The 24639-nt window shown below is 39.4% G+C and overlaps 1 protein-coding gene across 5 annotated transcripts in view; it reads right to left on the bottom strand.

The window, feature by feature from the left end:
* Positions 1-7841, bottom strand: part of LOC122865588 (ephrin type-A receptor 5) — a 70985-nt gene extending 63144 nt beyond the window's left edge. For 3 of the 5 annotated variants that reach the window (XR_006375500.1, XM_044174229.1, XM_044174231.1), the window contains exons 1-2: positions 7565-7841; positions 672-736 (exon numbers count right to left, since the gene is read on the bottom strand). Coding sequence is in view for 4 of the 5 variants with exons in the window: in XM_044174229.1 (XP_044030164.1) it covers positions 672-736; positions 7565-7664 (165 nt within the window). In the remaining variant the exon portion in view is untranslated. The remainder of the gene's footprint in view (positions 1-671; positions 737-7564) is intronic. The other 2 variants (XM_044174230.1, XM_044174232.1) reach the window with 2 other exon arrangements.
* Between the last annotated feature and the right edge of the window lie 16798 nt (positions 7842-24639).

Raw genomic sequence — 24639 nt, 5'->3', positions numbered from 1 at the left:
ACACTATAATACCATGAAATAACTATTTTCCAACTCAAGTAAGTAATTCCCTAATTAGCCTTCACCCTGGGAATACTTGGAAATGGAAACTCAATTCCTGGCTTGAGAATAATATATTCCATGGTGACTTTCAATATCTTATTCATGAATTCAATTTACCCTGATAATGAACTGAGAGTTCCTGGAAATGAAATGACCTTTAACTTTGATCAAACAAATGAGGAGCCTGTACGTCAGTGTGAAATAATAAAGTTACAGGTGTCTTTTATCATACACAGTAAGTGAGTTTACAATGTAAACTACCTAAACTGTGCTTATAAGCAGTAGCTGATCGTTCGTTTTAGATGGACACAAGTTCATTTTCAGATATAGTCTAATCATTTTTTCATCTGTTGGTTATCACATAATTTTGATCATTGCTCATGAATAACTGGGTTTAAAGAATCTGCCGAAACACTACAAAGATATTTAAACTGCATAGCTTTGATGTGTTTTCATGTCATGGTGCATTAACTGTGTCAAGACAAGACAAGACATCTAAATACCTCTAATCAGCAGAAGAAACCATGTGCCTCAAAAAAGACAACCAATCAAGAAACAATGACATCATCAGCAACTTCAAAATTGATTTGATTGAACAACTGAAACATCTTAGCAATTGTCTTACTCACCCCATTTTTAGGATAGGCCACCCATCCTAGGTCTCCCATCACAGAGCGAGAATCCAGCAGGTTCACTGTTAAAGATTAAAAACACAGACAGTCTAAGTATAGAAAAGCAACCAATCAATTAACACTAGAACCGCCAATGGGTAAAATTTAGCTGCTGCTGTTTTTCCATTCTATGTAACTTTGTTGCAATACAATATTCAAGTTCCCCAGTCTCTAATTTTTTCTGAAATTGTTATGTAGCCCCCCTTTTGTTAAATGTTATACCCATAAGCGTCAGCGGGTACAATTTACCCCCATAGAGAATGCAGTCATTTTCATATATTAATTTTGTGCGTTTAGATAAACATTCTGTTGGCGCCTTTTGTCTACTACCACATGTGACAGAGTTGTGTCAATTTATAGGCTAACCTTCAATTTGGATAAGAGAAAGAGTTATGAATGCAAAACAGGCATTAGACTTGCTCTATGCATTGAATGAAGGAGAGGTTTCAGGACTGAACGAAGTGTCCTGGGTTGAATAATGGGTCATCATCTGACAGAGATCCAGAGCCTTTGTGAAATGTGAGGCAAAAGTATTAAAAATATATGTCATATATATGTCACCTACAAACATTTATGAAATAGACTATATACAATATTTACAATATATACAATATTTTTGTATGCAGAATTATTTGGATGCATGCCAGTCTGAAACAGACAAGCAGGAAGAACACTTTAGATTATTATCGTCATCACGTAAGCCTATAAAAAACACTGCAATAGTCAATCGTTTTTTCTAAAATGTATGCTGCATTTAAATTCAGACTGTGTTTAGTGTATAACTACAACAGCGCAGAGTGGATGGCATCAAAAGAGCCACCGACGTGCCCTTCACAGGTGCAGAGGAGCACAGGAGAAAATGACCTGTGAAGGCGGAATGCAAACACAATAAAATATTCTGTAAATGCCTGAAGTGCTCGGATGCTGCTTGTGGGAAGTGCACAAAGTGTGAGCAAAAGTGTGATTGAGCAATGGGTAGCAGAAATTATCACAAAATCAATGCATTCTAATAGCGGGTAAATTTTACACATTGGCGGTTTTAGGTATACAGCGACTCCTGGGGGTTCTAGTGTTAAATCAAAACAAAAGGACATAACTGAGAAACTGACTTCCACATCCTGTAACCAAGCTTCTAACACTCATTCGATCTGTAGAGATACTGTAAATTCACTCCAGAGCTGTTCTCAGACCAAAACTTTGGACAGGTACTGTAACATAATTTCTATTCGATTTCCTCCCTGAATGTGTGGCTCTTATAGGCTGACAGAATAAGGGGCACTTTCCATATGTATAATATACTAAACTGGTTTTAAATGAAGACATGAGAATTTGAAAGAATTTTTAGTACACAGTAGTTTACATGCCAAAAGTCACTGCACAAGTCAGAGTTGACATAACACTTGGCATGGCCTGGAGTGTTGTGCTAAGAACAGTGGCTATTATCTATTCACACTCTTTAGTGGAACTGCACTTTTGTGCATCTTGTTGACCAAAAACTGCCACTCAACTCTATACTCCAACAGTGCTCTCAGCTCAAACTGATCCATTAAAATCCTCCTTTCTCAGCCTCTCAGTTGTAAGCTGTCAAGTGCAATTACCTGACCACTGCACTCCTCAAAAAAATGTTTCCAACTCCTCTTGTGCAGCACTGGTGACAGTGTAGTCTTGTGAGTTCTGTCTTATCTTCCCTATCAGTGTGTCCAAATACTTATACAACAAAGTCACAAAAGTTCTTGTCAAAGGTGCATCTCACCGAGGCAACTGTGAACTCACAGAGGAGTTTTTGGACACATTTGGAAGCAAAAGTCAAAGCAGTGAACATGTCGTCAAGCTGCAACCTTTTCTTTTCTTTCTGTGTTTTACCACAGAATAAACTGTTTGGGATAAAGATAAAACTTCATATGATGATATGGCATGGATGTGTCCCACAGTGTCAACATGGAGCTCAGCTTGAAGCCTGTTTAGCCCGGTAGCCCGTTCGTGCTAATGGTGGTTACTGGATGATGTAACATAAAGAGAACAATTCCACAACAGCATTTTCACAGACACGGAGTACACTAAATCACATCAATGAACATATGGTGTATCTCCTTTTAGGCTGTCTTGCAACAGCTTCAAAACTCATCTGAGTTTGCCATGACATGACACGCACGGTCATAAACGCGACTCAAGTTTAGTCCGGCCAGAGTTCAGTTTTCTTTATCTCATTTATGATAATGTTTGGCTTGTTGTGTGTCTGACACAGTGTGTACTCAAACAATAAAAGAAAAAGTCCAACTGAATGATCCATTATCGAGCTTATCGTCTCCATGAAAGAACAAAGTAGTATCTGCTACATGCTAGCTGGTCTTAGAAATCTCCCTTTCACAATCTCTTCAGAATACTTAGCCTTACGAGATGTTAATCTGTAAATTCACTGTTTTAGTCCTTTTCTACCTTTGAAGGTATATAGTGATTTTAAGCATGCAACAGTGTGCATTTTACAAGGATAAAAATATGTTGAGCGCTTCAATAAAAATTCTGGCCAATCAAAACAACAATAAGGTGCTGGAGAACGACTGCTTCTTACATTTCAGATGGTTATTGCTTCAGTATAACCAGTTTAGGTTTGTATATGCTCACATCATCCACAGTGAACCCACCTGGAACATGTGATCTAATCCAACTCTGATCAGCAACTTCTCCATACATATTTCTTTAGCAGCATTCTGCATGCTATCACTTCTTCTAATGGTATACTGTATCAAGTTGAGGGGCTGGGATCATGGGCTCTTTTCCCTGATATAAGTCGTGTAAAAGGTTTTTAACCACTGTCGATTTAAACTGTAGTTTAAACCGCTATCTTCCTAACTTTGTCCACTAAGCTGACAAATCCTGGGATAAAGTGTAATCACACTCGCAAGAAAGGCGCCCAAGAACCAAAAATATTCTTATTCAAAAAAATGTTCCCATAAGTGCAATATTATTATTTTCCCATTAAATCAGCATTAAATATGACATTTCTATGCAAATTACTAGTATTGTCTTTGGAGAGGCATAACTAATGCTCCATTCATGACAACTGGTGTGGATTTCACACTATTAACTCATTGAAATTTTGGGATTGGATGTGTCAATTCTTTTCCCACAGGAAGTGACAAATTAAAATTGTGTGCGAGTGCTCAATACAGTGGAAGCTGGACTCCACATTATTAGATGTTTTGCCTCTCTCTTCCTTTGGATTTCATAAAGCATCACAGACCAGCCAGGCTGGCAAAAACAAGTGAATATCTTGCTGACTTAACTCTGCAAGATTTCTGGGCACTGCAAGTTAAACATTTTCAGTGTTTCTTGCCGCTGTTTGAAGCTGGCAACAAGAGAAGTTTCCTAGTGTAACATTGATACAAACACTAACACTGTTTGTAAGAGACTCGATCAATCATCCAAAGGTTTAATCTTAAAAATATTATCCATGTCTTAAACCAGCTGTTGAGTACAATATCACGCCACGCCCTATGAGAAGCCATGTTATAAAAACAGCCAGTCCTCACATCAGCCCTGCAACAATGTCAACACAAGAATAGACATCTGCACACACACACACACATACATACACACACACACACACACACACACACACCTCTAGTCTCACTGTCTCCACTGCTCTGCATAGAATAATAAAAGATGTCCTTAGGAGGCGATTAGTCAACTAATTAGGCCATAAAGAAGAGATAAGTGACGCTGAACTAGATCATAAGGGATATGTTACCTCTTTCACTGTTTCCTGCTCTCCCAAAGGATCAAACCACCTAACAAGTTAGAGCTCAGCCGTGACAATGATCTACAGAACTCATTATTAAAAGTCATCACCACTGAATGAATGATGTGATTTAAAGTCTTGTAGTGACATTACTTCAAGGATAATCTAAGTATTTCAAATATGTTGAAGAGTTAGTGGATTTTCAGCATGGGGAACACTGATAAAATTCTCCGTGAAATGACTGAATATTGGATCTGAGAGGAATAAGGATGCCTGGGTATTCGTTTTCAATTGCTCACTTTTAGCCCTCTTGCAGGTGATGGGTTTAAGTGCCAACTTGACCTCAGTGATCCCTAATACAACCATATCTTACCTCCTACTTCTGAAACCAGTAGTTAAAGTATAAAACTTGTAATTTCCTCAACACATTTGCCTCTTTAGTCCTTTTTTTCTGTCTGTGCCTCATGAAGTTTGATTGTGGCATTTACATGTTAGCTTGGATCGCTCCGGGCTTAATGGCCTGCCTTCTCTCTCACACACACAGACACACAGGCAAACACACACTCCTTTCAAGCCATTTACTGTAATTAACCCAAATCCACCATCCTCATTTGATCAACACCATTGCCAACAAAAAGCAAACTGATGGGTTTTAAACTCCCTAAAGTGGAGGCCCACACACCCCAGATCATCCTCAGTAGTCAGACACAATAACAATCTCTAAAGCAGATGTGAGGCATCTGGCTATGCATCAAAAATTGAGCAATTTAAATAAGAATGGATTAGCTTCAAGAGAGGAAATTAATCAAGGTAGCACACTATGTACAGTTTTCCTCAGTATCATTCATCAGTGGTGGAGCCCCACTGCAAGGTAACTGTCCTCACTGTTAGAGAAATGTTAATATAATTAAGGAGTCATCAGGACTTTTCTCCGTTCACTTTTTTCCCTTTAATTCAGGGTACAAACTCAGCATATAGATGCAAATGAAAGGTGAACTTCAATTTGAAAAACTGTTGGATGAAATAAGTCTGCTGTGTAATGTGAAGACACATTACGCTGCATGTAGCCTGACAGGATGTAACTCTCATATTAAGGCAAAAAATGAGACGGGCAAGTGGCCAAAGTCCCCAGTGATTTTCTCAAAGATGTCTAAAGCGAGCTGAAAAAACGGTTAAATGATACTTTTTCAATTACAATAAATTAGCCCAATGAGAGAATAGTGGTTATGTTAAATATGGGCTTAACCCTCCTCTCCAATTACGCATGCAATGTCTGATTATCCATTGCAATGCAAATAGGAGCCAAATGAATCTAAAATTGGTGATGAATAGCAGCCTCTGGCAAAAACTTCTTAAGGGGTTAGAGTTAGGTGTTTCACAATTTTATTTTATGTGAATTTTAATACCGGTTTTTAATAATGTGCTGTTGCTGAGCAAAACAAAGGATAGGTTTGATAAATGAAGACAGAACTTCTTAAAAGGACTTTAAGGACTCTCTCTCTATTCATTCACTGCAGTCAAAACACAAACTTATTATCCAGTCTGCCATTGATTCACAGTTCTCACAGCCTGAAGCTTGAAGGCTGTGTTTTAACCAAATGGGAATTCAAGTATTTCAAACTGCAGGTATTGATGCTAAATACAACTAATCTCATGAGTAATTGGTTTGGATAGAGTCTAAGTAAAATACTCCTTTCGAGTGATTTTGGTGAAATGTTAAACCTTTCACTCTTTTGTGGAACCTGTTTGCACCAGTGTCAAAAAATTCACTTTATCCCGTGAAACACAAACAGAAAAGCCCAAACCTCCAGTGCAGTAATCCAATTCAGAGGACCCTGATACAAAGAGGTAACCTACGCATTCAAGGTGAACTTTAACTATTTTGTATGTTACAGAAGGATGCCCTGCAAACCTCTCCAGGACCCCTGAGTGTCCCATGGTCACACTTTGGGAACCACTTTTGTGAATCTGGGCAAATAAATCTGCCATGTGAAGAATGAGCAGGTTGATGAATGTTCTCTCTTTCCCGGATAATGCTGTCTAATAGCCCCACACAATGGCATTCATCTCGAGCTATTAAAATGCTGCTCAGTCTGCGGACAATAGCGTGGGAACAATATTTGACACACTGTTTACACACATTTTACTCTTTTCCCTTTTCTTATTTTTAAAGCCATATTGCAAATGTCCACATTTGGCATTTAGTCGGGGGGGGAATGCAGGTGCATTCATTCGGTTGAGATGAAAATGGATTAGTTAACAGTTTGCAACCCACTGCACGCATATGAAAATAATTGCGCCAAATTATGAGTGGTGCTAAATAAAACTGTTAATATCTGACAAGATAAGTGACATTACTGCAAGCGACTACCAACTGAACTCACTGGCTGTCAGGCACGATAACAGGATTCACAAGTTAAAAGGATTTAGTCCGCATCTTTAAAAAAGGCAGAATGCCAGACTTGACTAAACCTAAAATAATCGTAAAGGGGATGAAGAGAAATATCGCAGCAAAAGCCCTAAAGTTCCCATTATTTTAAGAGATGAAAAAAAAAAAAAAACACGTTGTTGTTGCTGTTAAAAAGCATTATACCACAAAGCCAAGTCAAGGAAATGGCAATTCCTATCGGGGTTTTTGTGTCTTTTATTTTAAATACCATAAAGTACGTTGATGTCAGTGTCAACTCAGCAGTATGAGCACCTTACACGCTGCACAGGACAGCGTTTAGATCAACATTGTGATTTTTGCAGCGCACTGCGCGTCTGACGGCGCTGCCAAGTCCTCAAAGGACTGGCTGTCTGGAGAGACGCACGTTCTGTCCAAAGGTCCTTTTTTATTTCAGCTTCTACCGTTTCGGAACACACAGTCATTACAGACGTGGGGACACAGCTGTCATAAATATTATCTGCTCATTATATAGGCGACCTCCTTTTTGGTCAAACGGCGTCGGAACCGTACAGCCAGCCCAAAGGAGACCGACGGTCTGGGTCACCAGAGGTAGCCCACAAGACGGACCTTTAACCGGTCAGACTTGTCAGTGTCAATGAAAGGCCAGCCATTTACCAATCAGCGGTGTCATTAACCCCAAAGAGTCTCTGTGCGTGTTTTTACCTTCGTTTGCGGGGATGCACCACGCTCCGAGTAATGCCACACTCCAAACCCACGTCCATGCCACCAGCCGAATGCCACAACTCCACCAGCGAGATTGCATGGCGCATCCAAAAAAAAACACAACCGGTAACAGGAGGGAGATTTTTTCCTAAACAGCAGTTTCGGTTAGCATAGAGCGGGGTGCCGTAATGAAACCATCTGTATCGTTATGCGTCCGCTTGGAGAGAAGGGAGCTCATACTATGCGGCGGGTAGAGGAAGGTGTGCGCTCTGGGTTTGGGGAGGCGGGCAGCGCGCCGGGGGGCGGAGTGAAGCGCAAGTCTCTCCAATCACAGACCCTCCACAGGTGAACCCCATTACTGAGGGACTCGTTTCTCCGAATGATAATCGATTAGGCTACTCCTCCCTCGTTACCCCTTCCAAGTGTAACGTCATTACTTTATGGTGCCTATAATGCTTCTCCCTTTCGCGTTACATCTTTGCGACTATGTGATGTACTTATAAACCTTGTTACCATATGCCCATTTAATTACACTTTTTATGCTGCTTTCTGATGGGAATTGTGAATTTAAGAATATTTAACTTTTGAGTATTTATAGTGTCACAAGATGGGCATTTTATGATCAATAACTGTACTACCACTGAGATGTGTTTAAATTATGATCCAGGGTCCCTTACTTGGTTTATTTTGGAGCCTAATATTTCATCAGTAATTGGAATATCCCTAAAAAATAATAATAATAATTCCTCAATATCCTGATGGAGTGTCACCTTACTCGTCACCTCACTCCCAGGAGCATTATTTCTTGACGGTGAATGCAAAAGTGACTCCCATGTAGAGAGCAATAACATGTCCTATTAGAGGTGACAAGACTGTACAGAAAGAGAGGAGAATAGCAGACATGGTATTGACAGGCATGTGTGATTTGCTATTTGGCAGCAGTGCGCTGTGTTGTGGCCATGAAGCGCCATACCATCAGCAATAAAGGAAAGAAGTGTAAAAAGAAAGTGAAAAGAAGCCACATGACAATCACAAACATCAGAATTTTCTTTTCATACTACAGCCAGACAGCATTTTCTGTCTCCCTACATCTTTTTCACTCTTTGTTGTGGACAAATAGGCTACACTCAAAGTGTGAATTTAGGGTGTAGTTTTGCCTAACTGTGAAATTCTTTGTACTTTAGTCTTCATCTGACTTCCATTGTTGGTTTGAATATATGATATCCTTTTCCTTTTTTAAATATTAATTTGGAATCTTGGCTTATTTTGGTAGTGACAGTAGAGATACAGACAGAAAACATGGGGAAAGAGAGAGGGGAACAAATATCCCTGGCCAGAATTAAACAAGGGACAATGGTATGCATCTATGCATCTTAACCACTGGGCCACCAGGACACTCCTACAATATAATCATCTTTCTGTTCAAGAGAGGTGATCAAGCTTCTGCTGTCCTGGCCCCCAGAGGGAGCCAGGACAGCAGTAACTCTGTTACATCTCAATATTGTTCCCTATGGTTTGTACTTACATTTTATTAAATCAAATAATGATTCATTTCTTACACTACACTGTAACTTTTACTCTCCTGTTTTATCTTGCTTTTATTTTCTATTTAATTCTTTTTAAGTGTTTTTTTTAATGTATTTTATATTGCCCTATGTTGCCTTTATGTTTTATGTAAAGCACTTTGAATTGCCTTACATTCTTTAATTTGTAACGGTGAACCACTGTAAAAATCTGGCTTTGAAAAGTGCTATAGAAATAAGCTTTTATTTACTGACTTACACGTATTTGTCTATTGCAGTACCAATTTTACAAATAGGAATGTGTGAAACAATTTCTCTTTCAAAAAGTTTAATTCCATAAATTGAGTGTGGTTCTATGGTCATAGGCTTATTGCGGACAGTTGATTCATTGCACCAGGACATACTGGAACAGACTGTTAAACAGTAACAGTTTTCTCTTACATGTGCCCATAAAGACCCCTTAATAAGTCCCTCAGAAGAGTGTATGTGCATGCATCTTTGAAGTGTGAATGTGCAATCACCTCCACCCCCTGCACAAACACACACACATAGCCTCTGCCAACTCTTCACACTGAATGACAATTTGTTCTTTGTCTGCTTTCTGGTTAAATATGTGTTGAAGTAAAAAAAATCTCTCTGCCACAAATTCTTTCCTCCTGTACAGGTAAAGCTGTAAAGCAGTCTTGTATCATCATGATTCATCAGTGTGTTAAATTAATTTATATTTATGGGATCATGAAACTATATGATGTCGTTTGATGATTGTGTAATGACATCTTGGCTTTGATCTCCATTTCTCTTCAATCCTATAAGCAATTTAGTCTTTTCTCACCATCTTACTCATTCTCTTTCACGTTCTCACCGTTACCTATAGAAAAATGCAAACTGTACTGTTGTCTCCTTTTCTCTCTTTCTCTCCAGGCCTTTATCTCTGTCTTCATCTCTATTTGTCTTTCTCTCATTCTCCCAGTTTTTGCGCTCTGTCTTTCTATTCATTTTTCTGCCTCTTTTTCACTCTCCATGGTGCAATTTGAGTCTTTGATCACTGAGGGATTCTGGGTGATATTCCTGCGGCATACCCTGCTGACACCTGTGTATGCACCCAGACACACACATACATCCAGGCATGCGTACATATATACATTGTTTAATTCCTCACTCACCCAAATTAGAAACACACATTCGGATCTTCAAGGACCCCACTGCGACCTTCCTTGTCAACCCGGATAGATGCACAAATCCCCACCTCCTATTTTTGTCACAAATTTTAGTATCTTCAAATCGCAAACGTTGCCTCTTTTACAGTTAATGATAAATATTGTTTGCCAAGCACAACCGTAACTGTAGGTGTAATGCCAGGGTGGTGGTGGTGGTGGTGGCGTGTATTGTAGACATGTAGGGGTCTGATCAGCACTGACAGCGGGTGTGGAGGTGGTTCTGGGATGGCAGAAACTGTTGTTGTCTCCTGGAGGTGTCGTCGGCTTAATTCTATAAAATGTCTGCGGAGGAAAGTGCAAGAAAAATCCACCCCCAAACCTCAAACCACCCGCTAACAGTCAGCTATCAGTGATACATCGTCTAATTTTGTTGTTTGGGTTTGTATTTGTCTTGTTCCTTTGGGTGTTTGGTAAATGAGTGGATGATGTGACGTCAGTTTTAAATATTTCCATCTGCTACAATGGAGTTTCATTATTAGTTGTAAATTTACTTCGAAGGAAGGTTAGAATAGAAGGTAGAAGGCAGGTTGGAAAGATAGGAACTCGCTAAGAAGTAGATGATGCAGGATGTGGGAAGAAGATACGTCAGAAAACCAAATTGCAACATAATATCTTCTCTAAATGAGTTAAATCATTAATCATTATGCATTATCGAAACATATTTTGGAGGAAACTAACTTCTGTCTACATTTGCCACATCTATTATATCTGTCCGTGTATCAGACACATTGTTCATATTGAACATACATCTGCAAAATGTCCTCTCCAAACTACTTTTAATTGGTTAGCCCTAAGTGTGGTTATGGTTGGGCAACTAAAACTCATTGGTTAAACCTGCAATAACAGATTTTTTTCGCTGCAACAACAAGATTGTTTTGGCACTGACATATTATCACCTATTACTACAGTTGCTTATTTACACACCCAGCACATAGGGAGCAACTTTTGCATTCATTTGAAATCGTATTTTGGCCATGTGGTGAATGTTAATTCAAATATTCACTTTTCTTTTAGCTCTGGTTTGGTCTCCACCTACTCAAAATATCTGTCTCTTTAGCTGCTACATGCTCAGAGTTAACTAGCTAGTCACTAACTTCTTTTCTGTCTGCTGTTTGGTGACAGGTAGCATACAGTTGGTTTATCAGAGCTTTTTTGCTGACTGCTGTGGCCAAAAACAATACTGAGAGCATTGAGAGTGAACCAAAACAGTAAAGTTGTGGGGCGTAAAACCAAAACAAGCTGAAAAACAAGCTGAAAGACTCTATAAAGCTCTGTAGAGCTGAGAAGAACTGCAAAGTACGATGATAATTCTCAGTGTGTGTGTCACTATAAGTGACCCAGAGTCATTTGAGTCATTTTTATTAGATAAAAAATTACTACAGCCAATTCCCCCCTTTCTTTTAGCTGTAAAACATCTCTGTAGGATTTTGTTTTCACCACGGGGCACAGCACCATGTTAAAGCATTTTCCAAAACCAATGGTTTGGTGCAATCGGATGTGATGGTACCTTGGGGGACTGAACAGTCAGCTGTGATTTTGTGTCTGCCCACTCATGACAGTGGGGGAGGGAATGGGAAAGCAAGGTCAGGCAGGGCCAGTAGAGCAAACACACACACACACACACACACAAACACACACACACACACATACTTTTGTAGCAGGGGATACCTTGTTGTTGGCAGTAAAAACACCTTTGTCTGTTAAAGAAGTAGGAAGTCAAAACTGACTGGTCTCACTTCACGTGCAACACACAAGCACACACAGTGTAATACACCATTTGCTGAAAGGGCGTAATTTTGCAGCACATACAGCATATTCTTGTGTTTACAGAAATCAAATTTTTCCATTGCAAGTACATTACTGACAGGAAATTCAAGCATACAAACAAAATATAAGAAAATAATTATTGTTTTTCAATAAAATAAGCACAAAAGCAGGTGATTTTACATAAACATGACATTTATTAAATATGTTGTTAGCTACTGATTCCTCTATGAAATGGTAAAGGTTGGGAGAGTGTGATGGTGAACTGATATTTACAGTAAAATATAATCCTTCTGATCAGCCAGACCCTCCACCCCTGAGGAGAAATGGGCCTTGAGATAAAGTTGAAGACACATACACACACACACATATACGCACACACACACACACACACATTGCACCCCCATTCCCAAAATAATCAGCTTTGGGGCTCGACCAGCTGGCCTCTGCTGCAAGGAAATCTGGGATTTCCCAGAGTGCCATGGCAATATGCGGTGAGACATTAAAACACATTAGGCCTCCAGAGCAACGTCTGCTTTACTACAGTAACTCAGATGCTTTTGCTCTTTCCTCTGAAGCTCTGGAAACGTTAACGTGGTGGGCTGAAACTGTAAAAATGCAGTTCATTTTGCTAATCATGTCTTTTTCTTCTCCATGCTTTCTTAACTTGGTGGATATGACAACTTTTTCATAAAAAATCAGCTGTCAGTGTTCGGAGAAAGTTTACATTTGAATTCACAGTCTGAGTCAAATGAACTAGAAACAAGCTGAATTTAACACTGCCTGAAGGAATTAAATTTGGGTGGCATTGAAGAAGAAAAAGTTTCCAAACCTGATGTGCTTTGTGTTCTAAAGAGGATGATGGACCTTTTCATGGCAGGCATTTTGGCATTTCATAGCAGGAAAAGCATGTGTCTAATTACTAACGTGAATGATGGCTGAATTCCATTTAGATGTCCCAATTCCAGGGCCCTACTATTGTGCATGCTGGCTCACTGGAATGGATTACTGGAGCACTTAAATGAAAAAGACCCATCATTTATGTTGTAAGTTACACCTGTGCTTTTAAAGACGCGTAAAAGCACCTGCCGTGAAAAAGATGTAATGGCAGTGTTCACAGGTGGGAAGTCAGAGCTGTTTTGCAGGATGTTACAGCGAGATCCTTACGGCGCCATGCTATCTGAAAGACACAGTTGCATTTTACATCTCTTATGTGACCAGAGACCACCAAAAGTGGACTCCAATGCAGGTAGAATCGAAGGATTAAATTAAATTCATCTTCGCGCCATCTTGATGCAATTAAAATAACCTGCATCTATTTACAAACTACTTGACAAGCAATCAACCCTCAAACAAAGTTCTGCATTTCAGATTCTCTGGCCTCTATTTGACCCCGAAACATGGAGCACTTGTTTTAGGCTTATAAAGATGGAAAGCACACACACACACACACAAAAAAAAGTACACACACACACACACACTGACATACACATACACACACATACACAACCCCTTGGGCATCGTTAAGCCCTGCTTAGCAGCTCAGTGAGGCTGGCAGGCAGTGCTGCTGATATTCTCTCTCTATTTTGGCTGCTCCCCTCTGCATGCTGCTCCAAATCCTACTGCTCTCTTTTCACACATTTTATCTCCCAACTCAGGACGTACAGAACATATACTTTATTTGAGAAAGAGTGTGTAGGGGCTGAGAGATAACTTATTCTAAGTGCAATCTGTGGAGAGAAAAGAATGCCTGAGGATCCAAGATGAGCCATAGCATAAATACTCAAAAATAAAGTGCTTTGATTTAGATTCCTTCAATATGCAACAAAAGAAATGTTGACTTTTTTCTTATAGTTTTACTACATGTAATGCAATATATCCTATAAATTTCACATTGTGCTATCACATTTTGAACTAATGTGTTATTTTTATCTGGTTCTCAATTACAGTACATTAAGTAAATGGTTGTGAGTACAGGTTCTCCAGAGCAATCAGTGTCGATGGTACATTCATTAACTTCCACAGTGGGTGTGTGGGCTGAAAATTATGCAGAATGTTGTTTGTTCAATTTTAAAAATAACAAAATATAAACAATGGGAAAAAAAGACCAAAACAAAACTTTGATCTCCTGAGCTGGATTTAAATTGGAAGGAAAAAAAATCAGATTCATTCTCAATCCTTCTACATAGCTGATGGACAGGTGGGATCAAACAGGTCCTGTTAGAGATGTTTCTGACCCATCACCGCTTAATACTTAGCATGCAGAAATCCCTCAGTGTAAAAATGTTGCTTTTGTGACATTTTGGGATGCATGAACAATGCTTCGGCTCACCCTCAGGTTTGGGCAATTCCAATTCATTCACAGGAGACAGTGTCTGTGCTTTGATTACACAGAAGTCAGCTTGGAGGAGAGATGAGGGTGCTCCTGAATTCAGACTACCCCACGATTCAGTGCTGCCATTTTGGAGTTATATAACACAAACCTCCCCCTCCTTTCCTCCCCAAACATTTTGGCATCTTTTTCTATCGATTGCCTCCATTTCCCACAGGCATGCCCCGCTACCCCATCCTTTTTATCTGTTTCATCCTTCTTGTCTTCTCTAATTTATCCCCTCCTCTCCCCCTCTTCTCAGCCAGCCTCCCTCCTTCCATCCCTGTACTTTTCTGTCACTTTGCGTTTCTCTCCCTCAGCTTTTTCTCCAATAAGACATACAGTACATTCAAGGACTTTATTGTACAGCTGTGTCTAGCAGTGTCACAAAACCTCTGTGTAGCTGCAAAATGTAATCATAATTGACAGGGAACTAAACTAGCTAAATTGGCTAAAACTAGTAAAATAAGACGCAAGTTATAGCAATTATTAAATGCCTTCACTTAACTTGGAGGATATTTCTCACGTTTGAGCCTTGTGAGGACGTTTAGCCCTCATAAGTAAGTGCACCCATCCTCGCACATGCATACACACTCACCCTCCCATCTCTAAAGCCCTGTACTTCCTCTTCCTATTAACCTACAACTTCCACATCGTGCTGGCTAAACACACGCGCACACACACACACACACACACACACACACACACACACACACACACACACCCTGGGGTCCAGGGCAGTCCAATCAATTGTGTGTCCAGTTCAGTGATGTTGGTGCTGGCATCTCTCCTTCTTTTTTCTATTTCTGTCCATCTGTTATCTGTCCATCTAACTCCCTGGGCAAAAACAATGACAGTCACCTTTTCAAATGCAATCCACACAATTTGTTATGGGAAAATATTACAGACACATATGCTTAAGGTTTCCAGTTAAAGTGACAAACAGAAAACAGCAGATTTGTACATTGCAGTAAAATCAAACATCTGAGCATCAAAACTATGCAAAATGTATGATCTGCATTACTGTATAGCTGTTTGCAGTTTTCAGCACTTGTTATTTGAACGATATTAAGTCAGATGGACAAAGCAGAAAGATACACTGCATGATACTTTAACATCACAGTATATAAATAGCATTGACCCGAGATCTGAACAAGTGACAACAATAAGCCAGCGAGATACAGTCAGCAAACCATCAGTGCACTCACCAGCAGGCACAGCGGGCATTTTTTTATGGTTGATAATGTAATTTACTAACAAGCTAAACCATGAAATTATTTTTCAAAACTCAAGTAACCAAAAGGCAGATCATGAGTGGTCTCTGGAGAATGTGTGGATGCAATATCACGACAGTTTTGTGCTGCCAGACTCACGGAACTCCTTAAAATCAACAACCAGACAAATAACCAGATTGTAGTAACTGTAATATTGATTTGAAAAGATTTTCCTTACAAGCTAATTTAGCTCAGTAGCTTCCTTTACAAATCAAGTTCAGCAGGAGTACTTTATCTGCACCAATAGGAAATCAGAAAAATCCTTAGACCAAGGAACTGTAACCATATCTATACAATCAGTGGAGTACACTGCAGATGAATGTAACCATAGAGATGTCTATAGATAGTAACCAAGGGCTAAATTAAAACAGTAACATGAAAAAAACAGCTAAGATTGCTAGTAATATGCATATGTCCCATGTGCTCATAACTGACTAATTTTCCTATTTAACCACAGAGCAGGTTCATTGACCCGTCAGAAGTCAATATTGTGATGATTTGTAATAAGCAAAATCAATATATTCCCTCCAGTCAGTGTCACTCACATGTGGTATTCACAAACCTCAAATGCGTACAGGATTCACATACATGCTGTATCCGTATTCACCTCCTCCTTCCACCTTCCCCTACTGAGATATATACATGTACCAACCCCCTGCCCACACATGCACATGCTGCTTAATTTGAATGTTACATGTGAAAACGAATGGGTCCCTATAGAGCAATAACAGAATAGATGGTGTGTGTGTGTGTGTGTGTGTGTGTAGATGGGTGTAAAGTACGGAGAGTACGTGTAGGTTCCCTGGGGAATAGACATATATTATAGTTGCCTTCCAGTTACACACAAGGAAGACAGTCATATTCCAGTTCTTGTACTATATGCGTGTGTTTTTGTGTGTGTGTGTGTGTGCAAAAATTCAGTCTTAAATTGGGGTGAGGGGAGTTGATGGGAAACACGGTGGAGCTGAACAGCTGTCATTGCTGGTTGAGCAAGATGTCACACATTCAAACCACCCACCTACCTAGAATTACATTCTATTTTTGCAATTCAGTGGCTCATTTTACATTTATCACCCAACCCTAATTACTACAAATGTAAGCCCCACCTGCCATCATAAGCCAAAGGCATCCTCACAACTTCTCCATAATCATTTCACAGACACCCAAAATCACTAGAGACATGTGTGACATTGTATTATAATATTATGCTAATGCTTGTGTTATACAAAATCTTGTTTACTTAGTTGCATTAAAGTTGTATTAGATCTGTATCTAGAAACATTTCTTTTAACAAAGCTATCTCACATCTAAAAATGTATTTTTTGAATGCAGACTATTTGCAGAATCAAATATTGTGGAGATGATAATCATTTACCACAAGGATTGCTTAATGTTGGTTTCTGCATAACTGATTAGTTTATGATAGCATTTTGGAGTTGCAGTGCAGAACACATTTGTCACTGAGGACAACATCAGATGATCCAAGCTGGTATGTGAATTGTTGATGAGGCATTTAATCCTCTTCTTTTCCCGTCTTGTCAAAATGTGGGAAGTTAGTACAAAACGAAGTGTTCCGACATACAGTATAAGGGGCTATAATGGAGTACGACATGCTCAACATGAGTGGCGTTTTTTTGTCATCTGTCCAATGTATGCTGGCATACGCTCCAGTCCAATCCAACATGAACCCTCAAGAATAAGCGGGTTCATCCATTCGTCCATTTTCTAAACTGCTTATCCTGTTCAAGCCACACACACACACACACACACACACACACACACACAATGACAATCATTCTGTTTTTCTCTTGTTGTTGTTTTTGTTATTTATTAAGAAAGTATTAGATGGTAAATTGGAAGGCGAGTTCATCAGGCACCTCTTTTATGCCAGCATTAGTCAGATAGCAAGCACAGATCCCTACAGAGGTTACATCGAGGGGATTGGAATAAGCTGAGAGAGGAATGTGGACTCTTTGAAACTTTATTCTTTTATGCACTATTCAAGTCCCTGTGCATGTCTAATACTGTTAATATTGGTGCTATGAGGGCTTTTTTTAATCCAAAACTGCACTGCACCATTGCACATAGTACAAAGGTAAGAAAACCTCTCAGCTATCTTTCCAAAAAGTAGATGTAGGTCAATGAGCTCTAATTTTTTGTCCCTCGTATTTTTAGATTAATGGGGTCGGTTGATTACTTTGTTTGTTTTTCTACTAGCGATTAAGATGCTATGTGCCTTACAGCAGTACAGTAACTGCTGCTGTCTTTACCAGGTCTCCCCTGAAAAATTCATCTCATCTGGGTAAATGAAGGTTTTGACTGACATCAGGGGTTTCAGCATTTTTGGCCACAGTGTCTCCCAGCATATGAAAGAAACATAAAGCCATAAGGTCTTTTTATGTCTCTTTTCATTGCTGTCCTGTATGTCTGGCTGTAAGCTGTTCTCCCAGCACCACTGCAGCAACGGCAGCTGTGCCGCTGCTCCCCTGGCAGGTAAATGATGAGGCCTGATGAGACAAGATAATGTAGTAACGTCAGCTTTTTAAGTAAAAATTTGTTTTGCATCCCAAGTAGCTGCATTTAACATAAAATATGGGTAATGTAATGTGTTATGGCATATGGCAAATAGACAACATCTGAAACATGAAAAATATCACCATGTTGACCTTCAGGAATCCTTGGCATGGTCAATAAACCAGCTATTCAAAGCAATGGGTTTCATTATTTTCCACTGAAAAGAGACTCCTGGACATATGTAAGCTTAAACTTGACATATATAAGTTTTTGACCCGTAACAGTTTGTTTGACTCATTGTAGAGCAGCTGAATGCCAAAAGATGTAAATATAAAAGTAATGAATGACCTATTGAGCACAACATGCTTAATTCTTCAGTGATACGCTGTGAGCATTCAGTGAGCCCATACAAGCTGTTATTAGAGAGCCTCTGCAGTGTCTACCAGCTATAACAGCTCGCTCCTGGCAGGCAGCATACAGTCACAAAAGCATCTGTGTCTGCGAGCATCAGGCAGCGACACCAGCGCAATATATATGTCCTCCTTTAAACTGGCATTGTACCACTGCTTCCTCCACAGCTACGGCAAGAGAGCAAATGCTTTTTCCATACTGCTCAAAAAATCTGACAGTGATGTACAGGCTTGCATACATCTGTATTTTCTTTTCCTACTTATGGTTCAAGAACAGATTTAATATTTTCAAATCACTTAACCAAATCAATCACAGTTTAACCTGAGTGGTGAAGTGCTTAGGTAGATGTCCTTGTCCTTCTTATTTCTGGCCATGCAAGGTAGGTTGAAATAATAAAACTGCAAGGCAAAAAAAAAAAAAAAAAGCTCAATTATATTATACATGAAAGGAGAAAGAAAATGCTTCAAAAGCAATGTAAGAAGTGACTCTGCTGGAAAAGATAGCCCCCTGACCTGGCTATAGTGGCCTTAATTACTGGCACATTTTTGCTATACAATGGCACGATGAATCAATTTTGCAAGGTACTGAAAAATATTGGTCCCTTGTGGAAACGACAGACAATCCTGGATATAAGACCACAGTAAAATCCCAGACTGTGGCAAATTGTAGTCTGTTGTACTCAGGAGGCTCTCTGCATGACATGAACTGCACGTCCACCTAGCTTGGCAAATTCACCTTTTAATGGAAATTTCATGGGTTCATTGTTCAATTTTTCAATATGACTTGGTGTGCAATTTCTATGTGTTTTTTATGTGTTTTACTTAATATTTATGTATAAATACAAGACGAATGGGTGATGTGCTGTCATATCATACAGTGTATTTGTGGAAAAAATACAATATATATTTAATGTGTTACATTTTCATAATCAGATATTTATTTTATGCATTGCATTGCATTGTATGTCAGTATATGTTCAAGTGGCTGGTCACTGAAGGACAGTTTCATTTCTAGGAGAGCTAAGGCCTGTCTCATTCACTTTTCCTGTCCAGACTGTCAGTCCCAGACATTTCAGGATGTGATTTAGTGACCCTCTGCCCAACAAGCCCAATTTTCAGCTCATTATGCTGCCTCCTGGCTCAAACCTCACAAACCTTTACAGATTCTAAATGTTCTGTCGTCACCTGCTTTCTCTTCCCAGCCCTTCGTCTCTCTTCACTGTGGACTTATTAAAGTCTAGTCTTAGCTCAATGGCTTGATATGCAAATAGTAATACAAAGAAATTTTGGAAAAGTGCACGCACCCACCATGAAAAGAATTAAATGGCAGGGACACGAGTAAAGATAACGTGCTACTACTTATTTTCTTTATGGCAGCTGGTTTCACAAGAAGTGCGCAACTTCTTACAAGCACCATTTTTCACGGACGTAGTTGCAGTTGCCTGGTGTACCTTAGAGAAATACAACCAAAATCTATAGTAACATGCAACAAATCGATATGGGTGTTTGGACCATACTGAGTGGATAATAATGCAGGAGTGTTTTGAGAACAGTTTATACTGTTTTGGTTGTTTTGTTTTGCTGTGAAACCGAGTCACCATAAATATCAATTGTATCTCACTCAAATTCAAGCTGACCACCTTTCAAGCGTATACGGGATGATTATTTGAATAAAAGAACATACATTTGGTATTCTGTGAGACTAAAATGTGCAAGTCTTGAGGCAGTTGAGCCCAAATGACTGATCTGCTTGCAGTCTGGCCTCTTTTCTACTTATTTTTTTTTTATTACATTTCAAATAACTCTTAAATCCTAAATATGAGAGAATTACCAATTATCAGGCCTCTGATAGTCATCAAGGTTGGAGGTCCATAAATCTGATTAGAAATTATATCAAACAGATGCCCCTTATAACTTCAGACCTTGTCTCATCATCATCAGATTCAGATAAAGCCAAAGCAGCATGACTTGTCATGATGCAGATGTGCCAAAATGTAAACAAATAGGCTATAGACTAAAAACACAGAGGTGTTAAGGTTTAAGTTCAATATTCAGACATTCAGCAAGGTTAATCTTCAATAGCCTTTCATCAGTTTTCACCAGAATAGTTGTGCAGTGCAGGATAAAGCTGACTGATGTTGCACAGATATTTACGTCATGAACTGAATCACGTTGGTGACTTTGACAATAGACAGGAACTGGTGAACTGAAGTTAGGGACATTTTTTTCATACCAACTTTAATTTAATGTGGACCTCCTCCCATTTTTTTTAAAGTACGCAATATGACCCAATGAGCTATTATGGCCAATTGTTTTTGTTAATAGCTTTCTCTCTCTCTCTCTCTCTCTCTCTCTTTCTTTTTTTTACCATAAATACTGTGGACCAACTTTACAGAAAAATAATGCAATATGACCCAATGCATTTCGGACTTGTATTTTCCCACTGTTAAAACCTCCCATTCCATTTTTACTATTCATTTCCACCTGGACCATTAACAGTTACACACTCACTTTATGCTTTTTTCCCATTTTGTTTCATTTTTCAAGGTGAGGTTCTATATTTTATCATTTGCTTAATTAAGGTACATTGGTAAAATATGTTATTTTGCTGAAAGCTAAAATTGTAGATGCAGAAAATTGAGCAGACTAGCCAATTTTGAACAACTTCGGGTATAGGCATGCCCACTTCTGGTATACATTTTAAATAAATATTAAACCGATAACAGATACAGATGATAGCTTTGTGTTCCACCCCTAGCTTCTTGTATAGCTTCATGACGAAATTCTTCTTTTTTTTCTCATGTCACTGTTTAATTCTGTTATGGAGGACTGCCTACCTTATGTTTATCATGTATTATCACAATCAGTTCCATGGCCTTTAGCGTGACCCCATGCCTAATTACAAAGGTTATGTACTCATGTTCAATGTAGCCCCATTCATTATACAGACAGATATAATACATACCCTGACACATTCTACATTTCATTGGGTTTAAAAATACCACATTACATGAGTGCAGTCTGTAGCTGTAACAAAATGAATCACACCACATTTAATCTCTCTGTCTGCCCCCCCACCCCACCCATCTCCCATCTCCCACGTACAGCATACACGCAAACAAACATGAGGAGAGGGAAATTAAAACTTCAAAGGAGTAAATCCAGAGAGAGTTAGAAAAAGAGAGAGAAACCCCCCCTCCTGTGGTATAATAACCCCCCTAGTGGTTGCCATATCTAGTTAGTTGCACCACTATGACAGCTTTGTTAGATGTCTCTGTGTTTGTTTGTAGGTATTTGTTCATGTGTGTTTTTGTGTATATTTCATTGTCTGATTATGTGTATGAAGTATTTGCATGCTTTGTCTTGGTGCATATAAACCTATACCTACATATGTATATGAATGTCAGTGCCTATGCCTTTTTGTGTATGTGGATACATTTACAGCAGCATAATAGTGGGTATGTGTGTTTGTATGTGTCTGACAGCCACATACTGTTTATCCTGGTGATGCAGCTCTCCACAGTTGGGGGCACTGAGACTTTTTTACCAGAGGATCACAGACAGGCCCTGTCCCTAACAATACATATTCTCATCTCCATAATCCCTCCATTCCTATAGGGAGGAGAGGGAGAGAGACAGAGCATCAGGCAGAGGGAGAAGCAGCAAGAGAGAGAAAGAGAGAGAGGGAGATGCAAAGAGGAGAATAGAGAGAAGGAAAAAGAGTCAGAAAGGAAATGAAAGACACTGAAAATGAGGGATGTAAAGAGGAAGATGATGGGGAGAGGAAGGGATGAGATGGATTAGATAGCGAGGGAGTGAGATTAGGAGCCAAAAAAATAACAAAATGGGGGGGGGGGGATAAGTGGGGAAATGAAGAAAAAATGGAACCTAGTTGTGGGGTCAAAAGAGATAAAAAAAAGATGAAGGGGAAAAAATGGGACAGAACATGGTTGGTGATGGGGACACACTCACACACACACACACACACACACAAACACACATGCAGAGACACAGTGCCAGACAGGGAATACTGGTGCACAGGAAGTGTGATGTCAGTTGACCCCAATATAAACAAAGAGCCAACAGAGTCACACACAGACACACACACAGATATGCACACACACACACACACACACACACACACACAACCCCTGGGCACTTGGCAGAGCCCGCGCTTCAAATTGCAAACAGCCTGATACAGGAAACATCTAATTACAATTAGTGTTATAAGACACACACATACATTAACAGGCACGCAGTGACACATGGATACTGCATAGTGCACATGCTTCTCTGAGACACACAGAAAGACAGAGAGGTATTTCAGATGACTGCGTCGTCATTTGAAATGCTACAAGAAGTTTTCTCTGAGGGGGTGTCAACCTACTTCTACACAGGGATCAGGGAAATAACAACTGGAAACAGAGAGAAAGAGAGAAACCAAGCAGATAATGCAGCAAGTAGAAAGTCCAACCTGTCAGATGAATTCTGAACCATCACTAAAGAGCTGTAGGGATAAAGCGAGAGTAAAGCGATTATTCAAAGCAACTGTGCAGTTATGTGAGGAAGTAATGGAATGCATATTATGGGTTCTACATTTTGATAGCTTTGTCAGATAAATCTTTTTTCTACCATACCAATCGATTCACCCAAAGTTGTCATGAATTGCTTACTTAGCAATTAGAATCTGCTTCCTAGTCCTTGGTAAGCTTTGATTGTTACCTTGACTACTGTTGTAGTACTTTCTTGTTGTTCTGTCTACAATGACCATGTATGCCTATGCAAGCAGCACAGTATGTGTGAGGTTAACGGATGAAAGGCAAATCCAGATTAGGTCTATATATCTCATTTTAGAGTGATCATCAGCATGTGCAAAAATACATGTGTTAGGTGTAGAGATGTCCCCAACTGATCCTAAGAATTGGTATTGGGGTATCTTTGCATACTTTAATGGATCATGTCGGCTAACATAAAGCCAATCCTTTCTTTACTGCACTCTACTGTGTTTTGTCCACCTCAGCCTGCTATTGTTGCAGCACTGATCTCCTTTACTTGAGCCCAACCCTAAAATGGTGCATTCTGCTGCCATATCCAAGTGAAAAATGATTTGGTCACACCGGTGATTCTGTTCTGACACAAGGGTTGGTGAAATACACAGATTTGCTGATGCTAATTATCATTAGCAAAGAGCAGTGTAGACAACATTCGGGTAGGAACTTGCATGCACTGACCGTCGCTTTCGCTGGCTAAAATGACAAACGTAATTTTTTGCTGTCAAAAATTAACAATGTTCTGTGAACAACTTCATAACAGGCCCAAATGAAACACGTCTTGTCTGTTCAAAGCTCTCTGCAGCCAGTGCCTGTACTCATCAAAGCTCTGTAGCACCACTGTACAACCGCGAGTGGACAGAGTGTTTCTTTAGTTCCAACAACTCCAACAGAGAGGTAGGTCTTCTCTCTAGTGGATTGCGTCAGTTTCAGGAGTCATATTTTCCCAGTAAATCTTTCATTCATATCATGTAAATAATTTAAGCTTATAAACTTAGTATTTTTGAACTAGAACCTCCAGTATTTCGATCAAGTAGCCCATAAAAAGTAAGGAATATAAGATTTAGGTTACAGCTGTAATTTCAATGTGTCAGGTATCGGATTGGACTCGGTATCGGCAGATATCCAATATTAAAGGACTGAACTGGGCTCTTGATCGGGACAACAACATTTTCATTCAGAAATTATGGGGGAACTACGATAAACCTTCTCAGATGGTGTCCTTCAGGACATAATCTTATTGAATGCGGATAATACAGCACATCCTCTAAAGGGTCTCCTCTGAGAATCCTTGGTGGTTAAATATAGCATCCTCTAATTAAAACGCAACAAAGTGAAACACTAGCCAGTGTTGTGTTGCCTGATGCAACGGCAAAACTATTTAAATTAAACTGATCAAGGTTTCTGGAATAACCCCCCTTTGCATAGCATATTATATTAAAGCTGTTTTCT

Source organism: Siniperca chuatsi, linkage group LG18 (genome assembly GCF_020085105.1).
Source record: "Siniperca chuatsi isolate FFG_IHB_CAS linkage group LG18, ASM2008510v1, whole genome shotgun sequence".
NCBI lineage: Eukaryota > Metazoa > Chordata > Actinopteri > Centrarchiformes > Sinipercidae > Siniperca > Siniperca chuatsi.
The sequence above is the reverse complement of the archived record's forward strand: the minus strand, read 5'-3'. Positions and strand labels throughout refer to the sequence as shown.